The sequence below is a fragment of the Geotrypetes seraphini genome, chromosome 3 (assembly GCF_902459505.1).
Source record: "Geotrypetes seraphini chromosome 3, aGeoSer1.1, whole genome shotgun sequence".
In the NCBI taxonomy this organism is placed as follows: Eukaryota; Metazoa; Chordata; class Amphibia; order Gymnophiona; family Dermophiidae; genus Geotrypetes; species Geotrypetes seraphini.
In genome coordinates, this window is record NC_047086.1 from 300,653,895 (window position 1) to 300,670,698 (window position 16,804).

The 16,804-nt window shown below is 42.3% G+C and overlaps 1 protein-coding gene across 1 annotated transcript in view; it reads left to right on the top strand.

Moving 5' to 3' along the window:
• Window positions 1–11,690, top strand: part of WDR92 (WD repeat domain 92) — a 39,878-nt gene extending 28,188 nt beyond the window's left edge. Inside the window, exon 8 of the mRNA XM_033939109.1 lies at window positions 10,884–11,690. Coding sequence (XP_033795000.1) covers window positions 10,884–11,091 — 208 coding nt within the window. The 3' untranslated portion in view covers window positions 11,092–11,690. The remainder of the gene's footprint in view (window positions 1–10,883) is intronic.
• The last annotated feature ends 5,114 nt before the right edge of the window (window positions 11,691–16,804 follow it).

Consider the following 16,804-nt stretch of genomic DNA (forward strand, 5'->3'; position numbering starts at 1 on the left):
AGCGTTGGTTACGGACCACCTTTCACAGATTTTCACCATGACACGGTGGTCCTCCATACTCATCCCAAATTCTTACCTAAAGTTGTTTCAGAATTTCACATCAATCAATCTATTGTTCTGCCAGTATTTTTTCCAAAGCCTCATTCTCATCCTGGAGAAGCGGCACTTCATACTTTGGACTGCAAACATGCCTTGGCTTTCTACTTCCAACGCACTCAACCTCACAGAACATCTCCTCAACTCTTCATCTCCTGTGATCTGAATAAGTTGGGACGTCCTATTTCGAAGCGTACTATCTCCAACTGGATGGCTGCTTGCATCTCTTTCTGCTATGCTCAGGCTGGTCTTCCTCTGCAGGGTCGAGTGACGGGCCACAAAGTTCGAGCTATGGCGGCATCTGTAGCTTTCCTCAGATCAACTCCTATTGAGGAAATCTGCAAGGCTGCCACTTGGTCCTCGGTTCATACTTTCACCTCTGATTACTATCTGGATACTTTATCCAGGAGGGATGGCCATTTTGGCCAATCTGTTTTGCAAAATCTTTTTTCTTAAATTGCCAACTTTCCCTCCATCCCATTTTGCTTAGCTTGGAGGTCACCCATGTGTGAGAATATGCTGCCTGCTTGTCCTGGGATAAAGCACAGTTACTTACCGTAACAGTTGTTATCCAGGGACAGCAGGCAGATATTCTCACAACCCTCCCACCTCCCCTGGTTGTCTTCTTAGCTAGGTATCTGAAAAGAGGATCCTCACAGGAGACGCGCCCCCTAGTTCGGGCGGGAAGGCATGTGCACATGTGCGGTGTAGCACTCAAAAGCTCAAAGATCTTCAAGCAAGTTTGCTTTTGAGGCTGTCCGCTGCGGGGCTCCGTCGGTGACGTCACCCATGTGTGAGAATATCTGCCTGCTGTCCCTGGATAACAACTGTTATGGTAAGTAACTGTGCTATCTTGAGTATACCAGGTGGCTGGAAACATAGAAACATGATGGCAGATAAAGGCCAAATAGCCCATCCAGTCTGCCCATTTGCAGCATCCACTATCTCGTCTTCTCCGTAAGAGATCCCATGTGCCTGTCCAATGTTTTTTTAATTCAGACAGTCTTTGTCTTCACCACCTCTTCTGGGAGACTATTCCACGCATTAACCACCCTTTCTGTAAAAAAGTATTTTCATAGATTAGGCTTTTCACCTTTTAACTTCATCCTATACCCTCTCCTGCCTTTCCTCCAAAGTATAACATATTGAGATCATTAAGTCTGTCCCCATATGCCTTATGACAAAGACCACTGATCATTTTAGTAAATTCCCTCTGGACCAACTCTAACCTATGTATATCTTTTTGAAGGTGTGTTCTCCAGAATTGTACACAAAATTCTAAATGAGGTCTACCAGAGTCTTATACAGGGGCATCAATATCTCCTTTTTCCTACTGGCCATACCTCTCCCTATGCACCTTAGCATACTTCTAACTTTTGCCGTCAACTTTTTAACCTGTTTGGCCACATTAAAATCATCACATGCTATCACACCCAAGTCCCGCTCCTCTTTCGTGCACAAAAGTTATTCACTCCCTAAACTGTACCATTCCCTCAGTTTTTTGAAGCCAAAATGCATGTCCTTGCATTTCTTAGCATTAAATCTTAGCTGCCAAATTTCAGACCATTCTTCAAGCTTTGCTAGGTCCTTCCTCATGTTGTTCACACCATGTGGAGTATACCCCAAAACAATATTGGCCAAACCTAAAGCCACAGACCTCAAACTGACTAAAGCAGAAAATTTCAGACAGTAGCGGGTATTCCATGGGCTGTTAAATGACTAGGATTCTGTGTAAAGTACACAACTAGCTAAATTCATAGACCAGCAAACGGATTCCACAAATCGCAACATGGCTTCAGGCCAAAAGGCATAGCACTGAATCCCTACTACTTGAACTAACTTCAAAAAGTAAGACATCAACTCAGCAAAGGAAAGCAATCTATACTACTACAATTTGACATCTCAGCAGTATTTGACACAGTGGACCACAAACTCTTACTACTCAAATTAAATTAACTAGGGGTACATGGTGTGGTACTACAATGGTTTTCACAATTTGTAAAAAATAGAACTTATGAAGTGTGGAAATTCAATAAGGAATCCCAGCAATGGAAGGCCAGCTGTGGTAGTCCACAAAGCTCTCCATTATTGCCTGCACTATTTAACATCTATATGAGAGCTCTGGGAAATAACCTGCTCTCGACCCAGGATCACATCTTCTCTTATGCAGATGATATCTTCATTATCCCAGGACAAGCAGGCAGCATATTCTCAACATATGGGTGACGTCATCCAAGGAGCCCCAATGCGGACAGCTTCACAAGTAATCTTGCTTGAAGAACTTCAGAAAGTTCGCGACTGCCGAACTGCGCATGCGCGAGTGCCTTCCTGCCTGACGTAGGACGTGTGTCTCCTCAGTTCTAGTTTTTCCACAGAACTGAGAAGTCCCTACTTCTAGGCTCTGTGCGTTTAATTAGTGCCTTTCAGCCACGATTCGTCTTTTTTTCGTCGAGTGTGTGCTTTGCGTCTTTATTGTTTTTCTCTATAATAATAAAAAAAGTTTTCTTTGTTTTTGGTTGCATTTTTGACTACGAGGCCTAATCCACGGCCAAAGCCTTTGGGCTTCAATTTGGTTGAGGCCGTTTTTCCCTCCATGTTCCGTCCGGTCACCGGATTCAAAAAGTGCAGCTGGTGTCAGCGCGCAATTTCGATCACAGACCCGCATAATTGGTATATACAGTGTATGGCCCAGACCACTGTCCAGAATCTTGTGTGCGCTGCGCCACATTACAGAAACGATCTCTGAAGAAAATCCTGATAAACCATCGACATCAGCCTTGACTTCGATGTTGATGAAGCCTGTCTTGTTGACCAAGTCATCGTCCTCGGGGAAAACGTCAACTTTAAAGGCATCGACATCGAAGACATCGATGTCACCCGATGTATCAATGTCTACACCGATGTCACGGACTCGGGGTAAGCTACTAAAAAGCCACCAGCTTCCCAGATGGAGTCTCAGGCCATACAGGCATCGAGTCTAGTCATGCCGGTCACTCAGAGACCACTTATGCGGCTTGCCTCCAGATCTCGAGGTACATCATCATCGATGTCACCCTCGCTGGAGCACACCGCAGCACCAGTGATACCGTCTACTCTGTCGGTATCGGTACCTGATATGAAAGATATGCTCTAGGCTATCTTTCAGAGGGAGTTTGGTAACATGATGGCCAAGTTTAATTCCACGTTGAAACCTCTGCCTGCAGACCAGTCTGAGCATCGCTCTGCACCATTGGAAGGTGTCAAATCATCTCTACATCCAAGTCACCGAGGTCAAAACATCGACCTCTGATGAGACGTTCTACACCTGCATTGAAGCAACATCGAGGTTCGGAGCAGCATTTGACAACTTCATGACATCGATCATCGAGACAAGACTTACACTCCTCTAAGCATCGTTCTTCGAGACAGAGATCATCTTTGCCTAAGCAGCGAACATTGAGGCACAGATCTTCATCTCAGATTCGATCTTTGGGGCTGCGGTCATCCTCTCCCAAGAATCGATCTTCGAGGCAACGGTCCTCATCTTCTCAACATTTATCGAGCAGACTCCAGTGTCAAGGCATCATTCTTCAGAGCATCCTCAACAATCAAGACATGAGTCCAATCTATCATCTCCGACTCATCGGTCAAGGAAAGATGTTTCTAAATCAAAACATTCTTCACTAGCACGTTTTGTTAAGAGGAAATGCTCTGCATCTCCTGTCCCTTCCACGCAATCCAGGGGCCGCTATTCTTCTTCTTTACCATCTTACTCGTGCCAGAAGGTTCTCCACAGAAGGTTCTTCTTCTCAGAAAGAAGCTTCACCATCTGAACCAGTGTCTTTCACCAGATTTCTCCATCAAATGAGTATGGATCTACAAATTGTTCTGGAATCCAATTCTAAATATACTAAGGAGTACTTGGATGAGTTGGATCTGTCTCATCCTCCTAAGGAGTCTCTTAAGTTGCCTATGAATGGTATACTTAAACATACATTTAAACAAAATCTAGATACACCATACTCAGTTCCAGCAGTGCCAGCCACACTGGATTCTCGTTACAACTTTCACATCACTCTTTGGTGGTTGAATCTTTTCTAAAGAAGTCCAACTCTTCTAAGGTGGATGCTGCGGTTTCCCCTGGAAATGAAGTTAGAACCATGGACAAATTTGGTCGCAGATTGTATCAGAATTCCATGATGATAAATAGAATTCTGAATTATAATTTTGTTTTCACATCATATTTGAAATTTTGGATTAAAACCATGCCATCATATTTCAAATACTTGCCTTCTCATCATTTGCTTGAGTTTAAGCAAATGCATCGTACTCTCAGGCAATTCTGAATGCACATGGTACAGGCAGCATATGATGCCTTTGAGATGTCACAGCATTTTCAGTGGCCATGCAATGGTTGGCATAGTTGAGGCTGGTGGACATGGAACCTAATCTCCAAGACAGATTAGCGAACATCCGCTGTCTTGGAGAATAACTTTTTGGGGAATCCATTCAGGATGCCATTAAACGATTGTCTGAGCATGTAAAATCCAATTCGTCACAGACCTTCAGGTAATTGAGGAAAGCAACGTGCTCGATTTTAAGAAAAAATGGGATAAGCATGTGGGTTAACTTCAGGAAAGTGCTTAGGGGGAGGGTCCTTAGAGTGGGCAGACTTGTTGGGCTGGTGGCCCTTTTCTGATGTCATATTCTATGTTTCTATGACCTCCCTTTTTCTCCAGGAAGTACAAGCTCTGATAACTCTCAATGCCATCGAGAGAGTTCCCCTGGAACAGCAGAGCATGGGATTTTATTCCCGTTGCTTCCTTGTCCCAAAGAAGATGGGAGATCTTCGACCAATGTTGGATCTCAGAGCTCTCAACAAATTTCTCGTCAAAGAAAACTTTTGGATGTTGTTGCTGGCATCCTTGTATCCCATTCTGGATCACAACGATTGGTTATGCTCTCTGGATCTCAAGGAGGCTTACACTCACATTCCCATTCATCCAGCCTCTCGCAAGTTCCTCAGATTTCAGGTGGGAAATCAGCATTATCAATACAAAGTGCTACCTTTCGGCCTGGCATCATCTCTCAGAGTTTTCACCAAGTGCCTGTTGGTGGTTGCAGCAGTCTTACTCCAGGTTTTCCCATATCTGGATGACCTGCTCATAAAAGATCCCACATCTCAGGGGGTTACTGTATTGACACAAGACTCTTTGGCTTCTGCAAAATTTAGGATTCAAGATCAATTTTCCCAAATCCCAACTGCAGCCCTCTCAGACTCTGCATTTCATTGGAGCTATACTGGACACTGTGCAACTCAGAGCATTCCTTCCCCAGCAATGTCAGGATGCACTCATTCAACTTTGCTAAAAAGTGTCTACCCTCACTTCACTCTCAGCGAGACACATGATGGTTCTCCTAGGTCACATGGCTTCTACTGTTCCTGTGACTCCTTTTGCCAGACTTCACCTCAGAATCCCTCAGTGGACTCTGGCTTCTCAATGGTCGCAGGCTTTCGACCCACTCTCTCAGCATATTACAGTGACTTCTTCTCTATGGCAATTTCTTCAATGGTGGATGCTCTTGTCCAATCTTTCCATAGGTTTGTTCTTCCAAACGCCCCCTCACCAGAAGGTCCTCGCAACAGATTCCTCGACCTATGCTTGGTCTCATCTCGATGGTCTCCGTACTCAAGAGTATTAATCCGCCACAGACCATCGCAATCACATAAATCTGTTGGAACTCAGAGCGATCTTCAATGCTCTCAAAGCTTTTCAGCATCTTCTTCATGATCAAGTGGTGCTCATTTGTATAGACAATCAAATAGTCATGTACTACATGAACAAGCAGGGAGGAACAGGATCTCTTTCCCTTTGCGAGGAAGCTCAGAAGGTTTGGAATTGGGCAATTCTTCACAATGTTTTTCTGAAAGCTGTCTACATTCAAGGAGAGAAAAATTCACTGGCAGCCAAATTGAGTCATCTCCTACAACCTCATGAATGGACACTCAATTCTCTGTCTCTCCATCACATTTTTTCTCAGTGGGGGACTCCTCAGATAGATCTTTTTACATCTCCCTACAACAACAAACCGCCCCAGTTTTGCTCTAGAATTTACTCTCCTCACCACCTAGAGGCAGATGCTTTTATTCTGGAATAGATGAACAGATTCCTGTATGCATTACCTCCATTCTCAAGACACTTTTCAAACTCAAACATGAACATGCCACCATGATTCTGATAGCTCCTCAGTGGCCCAGACAACCTTAGTTCTCTCTTCAACTTCAATTCAGCAGCAGGGAACCACTTCTTCTACCCATATTTCCGTCTCTGCTTACACAGAGTCACAGTTCTCTTCTTCATCCTAACCTGCAGTCTCTACATCTGACAGCTTGGTTACTCTCGACATAACTTCAAACCTGCAGGTTTCTCAATCTGTCAGAGACATCTTAGATGCTTCCTGAAAACCTGCCACCAGGCAATGTTATAACCAGAAATGGACTAGGTTTTCTGCTTGGTGCGCTCTTCATCACAAGGACTCTCAATCTACCTCCTTGTCTTCAGTTTTGGATTACCTATTTCATTTATCTCAATCTGGCCTCAAATCAATCTCCATTAGAGTCCATCTCAGTGCAATTGCTGCTTTTCATCAGCCACTAGAGGGTTTGAGATCTCAGTGTTGTTCTTGCTACATTGATGAAGCCTCCATTTGAACCAATGTCTACGACTCATCTGAAATAGCTCACTTGGAAAGTAGTCTTTTTCATCACTTTCACTTCTGCTCGCAGCGTTAGTGAACTTCAAGCTTTAGTAGCGGACCCACCTTTCACAGTATTCCATCACGACAAGGTGGTAGGTACTCCGCACTCATCCAAAATTCTTACCAAAAGTTGTTACAGAATTTCATCTCAATCAATCAATTGTACTTCCAGTGTTTTTTTCCCAAACCTCATTCTCTGGACTGCAAGCGTGCTTTGGCCTTCTGTTTACAAAGGACTGAGTCACATAGATCTTCTCCTCAGTATTTTGTCTCATTTGATTCAAATAAGTTGGGGCATCCAGTTTCCAAGAGAACAATCTCCAATTGGTTGGCTGCTTGTATCTTGTTTTGCTATGCTCAGGCTGGTCTGCAACTAGAAGGTCGAGTCACAGCCTACAAAGTTATAGCTATGGCAGCTTCTGTAGCTTTCCTTAGATCTACTCCTATTGAGGAGATCTGCAAAGCTGCCACTTGGTCCTCGGTTCATACTTTCACTACTTTCCTTTTCCAGACAGGATGGCCACTTTGGCTAAACAGTTTTACAAAATTCATTCTCCTAAATGCCAGCACTCCCACCATCTCATTCTGGTTAGCATGGAAGTCACCCATATGTTGAGAATATGCTGCTTGCTTGTCCTGGGATAAAGCACAGTTACTTACCATAACAGGTGTTATCCAGGGACAGCAGGCAGATATTCTCAGTACCCACCCACTTCCCCTGGTTGGCTTCTTAGCTAGCTATCTGAACTGAGGAGACACACACCCTACATTGTGCGGGAAGGCACTCGCACATGCACGGTGTGGCAGTCGTGAACTTTCTGAAGTTCTTCAAGCAAGATTACTTGTGAAACTGTCCGCATCGAAGCTCTGTGGATGAAACTTGAAACTGCCAAAGAATCTTTTGATAATACAGTGATACCTTGGAATCTGAACTTAATCCATTCCAGAACCCCGTTTGAATTCCAAATTGTTCGAGTTCCAAGACAATTTTTCCCATTTAAAATAATAGAAACTGGATTAATCCATTCCTGGGTCCCACAAGCTCAAATTTTAACAGTAAATACACTGGATTTTATGGTAAAATATTAACAAATGATAATAATACAGTACAGTATTTTCCTCACTACACTACACAAAGGTGAAAATCACATGAGATGCTTTCATTACAGCTTCCGACAATGAACTGAACAACGTATGTGTGGCCCGAGCGCTGGGGAAACGTATGCACAAACACACATGAACAAACATACAAACAGGGCATTCGGATTCCAAAGTAGCGTTCTGATTCCAGGGCACAATCACACATGAACAGTGTGCAGGGCATTCAAATTCCAAAGCAGAGTTTGGATTCTGGGGCAAAATTTGCTTGAATATTTTGTTCGGATTCCAAATTGTTCGAGTACTGGGGTGTTCCGATTCCCAAGGTATCACTGTACTCTAAATCAACAACCTAAGTGCATGGACAATGAGAAACTTACACAAACTAAATAAAACTAAGACACAAATATTATGGTTTTGAGACTATAGCTCTCTACCGAGCACAGAAATAAAACTGTCCACAGGAGAGAGATTACAGATAGAAAACTCTTCCAAAGTACTGGGAGTTACACTGTACTCAAACCTAACCTTTAATGCTCATATCACTTCCCTAGTAAAAAAAATTCTTCTTTAAGATGAGACAACTGATGACAATCAGGATCAGTCCTAACCCAGACCAGCTTCAGAACAGTAGTACAATCTGCTCTAATACCATACCTAGATTATTGTAATTCATTATACTGTGGCATTACTGAGAAAGACCTCAAGAGACTACAACTACTACAAAATACTGATGCCAGACTAATTTTTAAAAACAATAAGTCTGAGAAGGCAAGTCCACTATTAGAACAACTATACTGGTTGCCAATGAAAAAGTGAATACAATTTAAGATAGCCTGCATGATTCACAAAGCGATCTATGGGGAAAACTCGAAGGTTCTGATTTTAAAGTCCCACATTCCTTCCTCAATGCTACAAACTATCCTTACCAATAACTCAGCAAGGACATTATCTGGAACAAACTGCCAACCCAACACCTACCTCGACTTATGGAAGAAAGACATATCTCTTTTCTATATAACCAACATCCTATCCTTACCCCTCTCCATAGCAATCAATTACCTTGACTTCAGGAAGAAACTCAAGACAAATCTCTATAACCAACATCCTATCCTTCACCCCTCCCCCCAACAATTACAAGATCAAATCAGAAAAATTAACGTCAAGACCTTGACTTAATTCTAATTGTAAACTGCATAGTTTTCTTGTAGAGAATTGCAGAATATAAAACATTATACTGTATTGTACTCTATTGCAGATTTTGGTATCATCCACAAAGAGGTGGATGATACCAAAATCTGACAGTGCTTCAGCAAATATCGCTTATAAAAATGTTAAAAAGAACAGGCCCAAGAACTGAACCTTGAGGCACATCATTGGTAACATCCCTTTCCTATGATAGATTTCCATTGACTACTACCCTCTGTCGCCTTCCAGTCTGTCACTTTGGGGCCCATACCAAGGGAACTCAGTTTATTTATTAGATGCCTGTATGGAACACTGTCAAGGCTTTGCTAAAATCTAAATACACCACATCTAGCACACACACCCCCTTTATCAAATTCTCTGGTCACCCAGTCAAAGAAATTGATCAGATTTGTCTGACAAGGCCTGCTTCTAGTGAATCCATGTTACCTCAGGTACTGGATTCCAGAAATATCACTATTTTCTGTTTATAAAGAATTTCCATTAATTTACTTGCCACAGATGTTAGACCTATCGACCTGTAGTTCCCTACTTCTTCCTTACTTTCATTTTTGTGGGGAGGAACCATATCCACCATTCTCCAGATCTCTGATAACACTCCCAACTCTAAAGAAAGCATTGAAAATGTTAGCCAATGGAGCTGCTAGAACTTCCTTCAGAACCTTGAGCTGCAAGTTCCTTTAGTACCTTCAGATGTACACCATTCGGCCCCATTGCTTTGTCCACCTTTAGTTTAGCTAGCTCTTTTGAGCAGGGACTATTTCTTCTATGTTTTAATGTACAGCGCTTCATATGTCTAGTAGCGCTATTGAATTGATTAGTAGTAGTAGTATGAGAGGGTACTGAAAAGTTCTCAGCCCAATCAAGAAGAGAATGATGTGGATATGGTTCAATCAGTGATCTAAAACAATGTCAAAAAACAGAATTTCGTTTCTGCAACTTGGCACTTAACGAAATAAGATAACACTCTTTCAGCTACAATGGCAAAATAACGCTCAGAATGTAGGAAGTTGGTTGGTTGGGCTTAGAACTTTCAGCACCGCCTAGTAGTAGTAGAGATAGAGAGAGCTCTCTCCTTCCCTGAGAAAAATCCTTTGATTGAAAGCTGCCTTTCATTTTACTGGGATACTTTCCTGTCTTCAAACTTAGGATGCTATAGAGAGTAAGAATGGAAAAGTTTAAATTTTCTTTATCTTCCTTTAGCTAGTAGGATAGGGAAAAGGGCTGCAATGCACAGTGCAGCCTCATTCTATGTACTTTTCTGCATGTACTCTGCGCAGAGAGAAAGAGACTGTTTTCTTTGAACCATTACATCGCTCTAGAAAACTCTAGGGATCACTGTACCATTTACAGCACAATTATTATACTACTTTGGATTTAGCTGACATTTCATTGATAGCTCAGGATGAGTTACATTTTAGCAGCCTCTCAAAGGAGTGTTTTTATGGATCATATCAACTCAATACTACCAAAATATGTTTTGTTCAGAAGTGGAACATCCCTATTTAGTAGGAAGTCTAAAGAGTCCCAAGATGTAAATTGTATTTACAAAAATCGGGAGCAAAGACGCTGCATTTTTCCTAACTTGTTCAATAATGCTCAGTGTCAACAGAAATATATACTGGGCATAACACAAATACCAACTACAGTACTTTAAAGTTTAATACAGGAGGTAATTGTTTAAAAAATGTATGGCAGAATTATTTCTCAGATTTTAATTGGATCCATTTCTGCCTTCTTTCTAGTGAATATCCTGCTCAGCGTTCCAGGAAGGACTCTGAAGGTGTGGAGATGGGGGTTGCAGGATCTGTCAGCCTTTTGCAAAATGCAACTTTGTCCACTCAGCCCATTAGTAGCTTAGACTGGAGCCCTGATAAAAAGGGTCTATGTGTCTGCACTGCGTTTGACCAGACAGTGAGAGTACTGATTGTTACTAAACTCAACAAGGTTTAATACAAGCTTTGGACTTTAAGAAGACATTGCTTCAAAACTTAAGAGATGGGAGCATTCTTTCTCTTTTGGTCTCACAGTTTCTTCCTGCTCCTATCAGTTTCAATTAATTGGAGTCAGCCTCTGTATGGCTCTGTCATGGCCTTCATAACTATCCAGAGTTTTCCCATTTTACAATAACTTTCCTTCTCCAATTTAGCCCAATCATTGCAGTGACCATGCTTAGCCAGGAGCCACAGATCATAGTTCTTTCCGGAATTTGGTACACGTGCACCTGGAATCTGGCAAACAGAAGCCACTCTGGTATCAAACCTAGGTCTCATGTATAGCAGTGCACAGAATATTTTATCAGAAAATTTGGCTATACATCACCAAATAGGTTAGACTATTTATTTTAAACAGCCTTGTCTTTTTATCTCTCTTCGAAGCAGATGAGAATACAGGTATTGTTTGAATGCTGTTTATCGTGTTAAGGAGGAAGTAACAGGAGCAGAAAATGTACTTATTTGAAAATGTTTGAAAGGTTACATTTTGTATATAAATTAATAACGAATTTTTATTAAAATATTTGTTTAGTGTTCTAAATAAATATGTGAAATTTATTGGTAGGTGTTTTCTAAATGAGTAGCTGAGGTGGCTATTTGCAAGGTTGAAATTCAGCCAAATGGATTTATCCAGTCTCTAGTGATTCCTCCATTCTTGGGGAATTGGATGTGATGGCATCTGTCTCAATGATATGTGATGTTACCAAAAAAAAAAATTTGATTGATTCATATTATGTAAGCAGCTACTTTTTAGTTGTGAGTCGCTTAGGAATAAAGTATAGAAACTCTCAAACTAAATATATAAATAAAAAAAATAATTTCCCTTTCCCAGTGCCTTCTACAGAACAGACTTTTGGTTGCCTGTGGATGATCTGAGGTTGAATGAAGGTCATATATGCCCTTTTTTAGTAGTTAAAACTTACAACTATTTGACCTGTACATTTAACCTATACATTTAGGGGCAAATTCTATAAACAGCATCCTGATTATATGCAGTGGTAGGTGTCCTACTGCTGTCTAACCAGCCAATCAGGATGCATGTTTTGGGTTTGGTTTTTTTTTTTTAAATAAAAAAACAAAAAAAATCACCCCAAGGAGGGTCACCTACATTGTAGTTATTTTTGTGAGCCTAGGGAGGCGCATAGGGCCGCCTAAGCTCACCCAAGGCTAGGCATGGGTGGCCTTTTGCCCAGAAGTGGCCGTAGGCGACCCTAGGCATCTCCCTAGGGCCGTGATAGGCGTCTGAAATGTAGGCCAGCAAAATGCTGGTCTAATTTCAAATAGTCATGGCTACTGAGCCAATCACAGCAAGGGAATCTCCCTGCTGTGATCAGGTTAGAAGCCGTGGCCAGGAACTTATTACCCCCGCAAAGACGACTGGCAGAAGGGATGTCTTGGGGGGGGAGGTTCCAGCAGCAGGGACTGGACAACCTTCTGCCAGGGGATGTCTCTAGGGTTGGTGGCAGGGGGAATTGGGCATGACTCCTGCCGCAGTCATTCGGGGGTGGGGGCGGCTTCGGGGGTTCTGGCAGGAGTGACAGGGCATCCCTTCTGCCAGGGGATGTCTCGGAAGGGTCTGCTGGTTTCTTCGCTTTGTGTTCAGATTGTGGGACTCTTGTGCTTGGGTCCTGCTGCTCTCAGGGGTTCACTGGCATCTCACCAGGACGTGATCCACTTCTTGCGAGGGGCGGGGAGGCTGAGGCCTCCTTTGAGGCTACCTTGTCCAATGTGAAACTTGGACTTGGTTCTCCTCTCGCTGGCTCGTCCACCCTATGAATCCCTGACTCAGATCTCTCTGACTGATCTTACCATCAAGACCGTATTGCTTGTGGCGGTCACTTCTGCGTGTAGTGTCGGAGCTTCAAGCTCTTTTGTGCAGAGATCTGTTACTCTGCATCATGGCTTCTACGGTTTTCTTAAGGACAGTGCCTTCTTTTCTTCTGAAGTGGTTTCAGTGTTCTGTGTCAACCAGGAAGTTCAGTTGCCCGCTCCAAGTCCAAGGACCATGTTTTACAGTATCTGGATGTGCAGTGCCTCATTTTGAGATACCTGGAGGCCACGAAAGACTTCTGTCTTTGGAACCATCTGTTTGTTTTGGAGGGCCCTGCCTTTCCGCTGTTTATGTGTCAGGGGGAAGGACGCCTCCCCTTGGGGTGAAGGTTCACTCTACCAGAGGAATGGCTTCCTCGTGAGCAGAATAAACTGCAGTCTCTTCTGAAGGGATTTGTAGGGTGGCCACTTGAGCCTCGCTTCATACTTGATGTGCGGCTAAGCAGGCTTGCAACTTTTAGGTCTTCAGTCCTGGCAGTGGGCTCATCAGCCCCCCCCCCCCCCGATGTGTTGGTACTGCTTTGATACGTCCCTATAATGAAGGTTCTAGAGGTTATTGTACAAGATTAGGTTACTTACCTCTGCTAATCTTCTGTCTTGTAAATATCCTCTGGAAGCTTCACACCCGGCCTATCTATTCTATCCAGTTCGCAGGTCGTCTGCCAGTAACTGGTAAGCTGGATTTATGTCTTTGTCCAGCCTCACTAAGAATCCTATGTTTGTTCCTTATAAGTAAGGTTTTTGGGGTTAGAGGGGCTCCTTCTGACCTTAAGGCTGTGTCCCCTTTCTCAAAAGTTATCCTGTTTTCTATTTGTTACTGTTCAAATTTCATGTTATGCAAATTTGGCCTTAGGGCATTACTTGTTTTGGATTTGTTTCTCATGAGCAGAATTGATATGCAACGGGGAGTCCCCACACCCTTCTCTCTCTCTTCCTGTTTCCTGTTTGTACTAGATCTACCTGGTTTTGGTACTGACTGGAAGTCCAGGGGAGTGTCTAGGTATATGACACCAGAGGGAGGGGCTACAATTCGATTGTGAGTTCCCTGCAGTCAAGAGGTTGATTACCCTATGGTGAAGCTTCCAGAGGATATTTACAAGAAAGAAGATTAGCAGAGGTAAGTAATCTAATCTTTCGATGCTTTCATACCTGTGCTGAGTCAACCAATAGAAAATCTAAATATAATCACACCACAGGTTGATGTTGATCCAAGTTTTTGGTTTGATTATATTTAGATTTTCTATTAGTGCACACATTGGGATTTCAGGTTTTTTCTCTCCAGCATGCCATTAGACCCTGAGGAAGGCGCTAAAACACTGGCCATGTTTCGTCTTCTAATATTTGTGATTCTTCATGTACTCTATCCTACATTAATTTGCAGGAGTAAGTCCATATGGTCCTGTTTACTCACATATTTCTTATGCAGCTTCTTCCTGTGGGAAACATTTTCTCTCCTTTTCTTGGAAAATCCTGGAAGTGGCCTGCACCACTTGCTTTTGTTTTACTTTATCCAGATTCATTGGAATGGAATTGAATGGTTTGAAAAGTTTAAGATATATTAAAAATTGTAACTATCCCTCATCAAATATTACAAAATGATAAACATCCATAAAAACAAAATTAAAATATAAGTTGGACAAACAACATAGAGGAAGAGAGAAAATAAAAGAATTGAGTGGATAATTACATTGGCCAACTCTCATTTTGGTGCTTCAAATATTAGACATGTTTTTGGGTTTATTTGACCTGCTGATTCCAAAACTGGTACTTGTTTCTTCTACCAGCTCTAGTTTTTGAGATTCAGAACATGTGCCATATACCACTCTTCACTCTGCTTGTTTAAATTAATATCTTTTAAGCATGAAGGAAACATATTAATTAAAAGAAAAGTGTACAACATGAAATTCTTATACAATCCCACTTTATTCTAGGACTAGTGGGTTACTTCTGTCTACCTGCCAGGACTTTGTAGAAAGCCTCAAACTTCAGAGACTTAAACTCTTCCCCTAATATCTCATCACTGTCACTGGTTCTGTAAACATTAATCTTCCTTCCTACAAACCAGGCTATAGGAGCTTATATTTTCTGCTCATTTCTATTTTCATGTAATTTCAGTATTTTGTGTTTGTGGTTTTTGCCCTCATGCTGTGGAGGTTCCCTTTGGGGACATCCTTGATTGCAAGAGATTGCAGACCTTTGGGAAAAGTCTGCTTCTAAGGGGGTTCCCTGCTTGTCAGTAAGTCCCCTGGACAGCCTGCACATCTGATTGGGACTCGGGGACCGTTCCCTTGGGAGTTTGCTTACCCCAGGTCTGTCCACTAATGAGTTGAGCATAGGCTGCATGGTTCTGTGGAAGACCACCCGGGATCGGAGCCAGACTGCGTTCCTCCACTAGGCATGCTACTACAGATGGGCATATTGGATGGGCCATTTGGCTTTTATCTGCCATCATTTTTCTGTGTTTCCTATGTCATGAGACCACACGATCTTGTCCTGCTTCTTGGCTGTAGTTCTACAAACTCGGTATTTTTTCCACCATGCTAGTGGACTTTCCATTCCACCAACTGGCACTAAATCCTCTCCCCTTGAAAAATTCCTTCTACAGATCTCTTTGAGTCTCCTAATGGTCTCACGTTGCTTCAATTCTCCTGCACATTATTTTCCTCACAGCTATTTGAAGATGTTTTTCTTTTAGGTTGCACAAACACATTCTGGTATGCATTTCTGCTGATGAAGAGAAAGTTACTCCAGTTACTGCCATGGGTACAAACCCAGTTTGTGGCTTCAACAACTATTTTTTCACCCTCACACTCGACTAACATCTACCCACCATTATTCTTCTACCTTTTTGGTAGCTCTGGTGGACTTATTTTCTTGTTTCTACTTCAATAGTCTGACAAAAAAAAAAAATTCACTTACAATTGAGATCTGTTTTATAAAACCTTCACTTTCTGAATTCAACAGCCAAAAGGACTTCCCCTTCTCTGTCCAAATTTTACTATCGTACTTAGTACTGGAAGCCATCCAGTGTTTGATATTTTTGCTTTCATTGGTTTTGTTTCACTACCTAGTATATTATTATTATTATTATTTTAATAATTTATATTCCACATATCCTACAATTCTATGTGGATTTGGATTACAAATTATTCAGGTATTCAAGAATTATTCCCTAACTGTCCCGGCGGGCTCCCACTCTATCTAATGTACCTGGGGCAATGGGGATTAAGTGACTTGCCCAGGGTCACAAAGAGCAATGTGGAATTTGAACCCACAACTTCAGGGTGCCAAGGCTGTAATTCTAACCATTGCACCACACACTCCCTAGTTTAATCCCTCTCCACTTGCATCTAGATTCCTGGTCACTCTTTTCATAGTTGCTCTCCTATTATTCCTGTTTAAGGAGAGGTTCTATGTTGTCATGTTTAGCACTGATGGCTCTCAGTCCAGCCATCTGACTTCATATCTCAGTAGATCCTGAGGTTAGATATTTTGGCTCACACTTCAACTCATTGCTATCAGTTCCTCCAATACTTCCTTTCAGCCATAACCTTCTCCCTGAGCATCCATTTGTTTCTACATTATGGACACATTCATGGATTCCAACCTCTGCTCTTTTTGACTTTCCTTTTTCTATCTTGGAAAGTACCACTTCTACTCTATTTACTTTTCCTATATGAGTAGGTGAACCTACTGACCTCTATTCACTTTAAAGAAGAGCTTACCAGAGTACTCAGGGTAATTCCTAGGGGAACACTGCTGGTGACTTCCTTGCCCCCACTAAGCCTAGGCAGCCCGCTCCCTATCATACAACGACCTAAGCTACACAGTGCTTCACATAA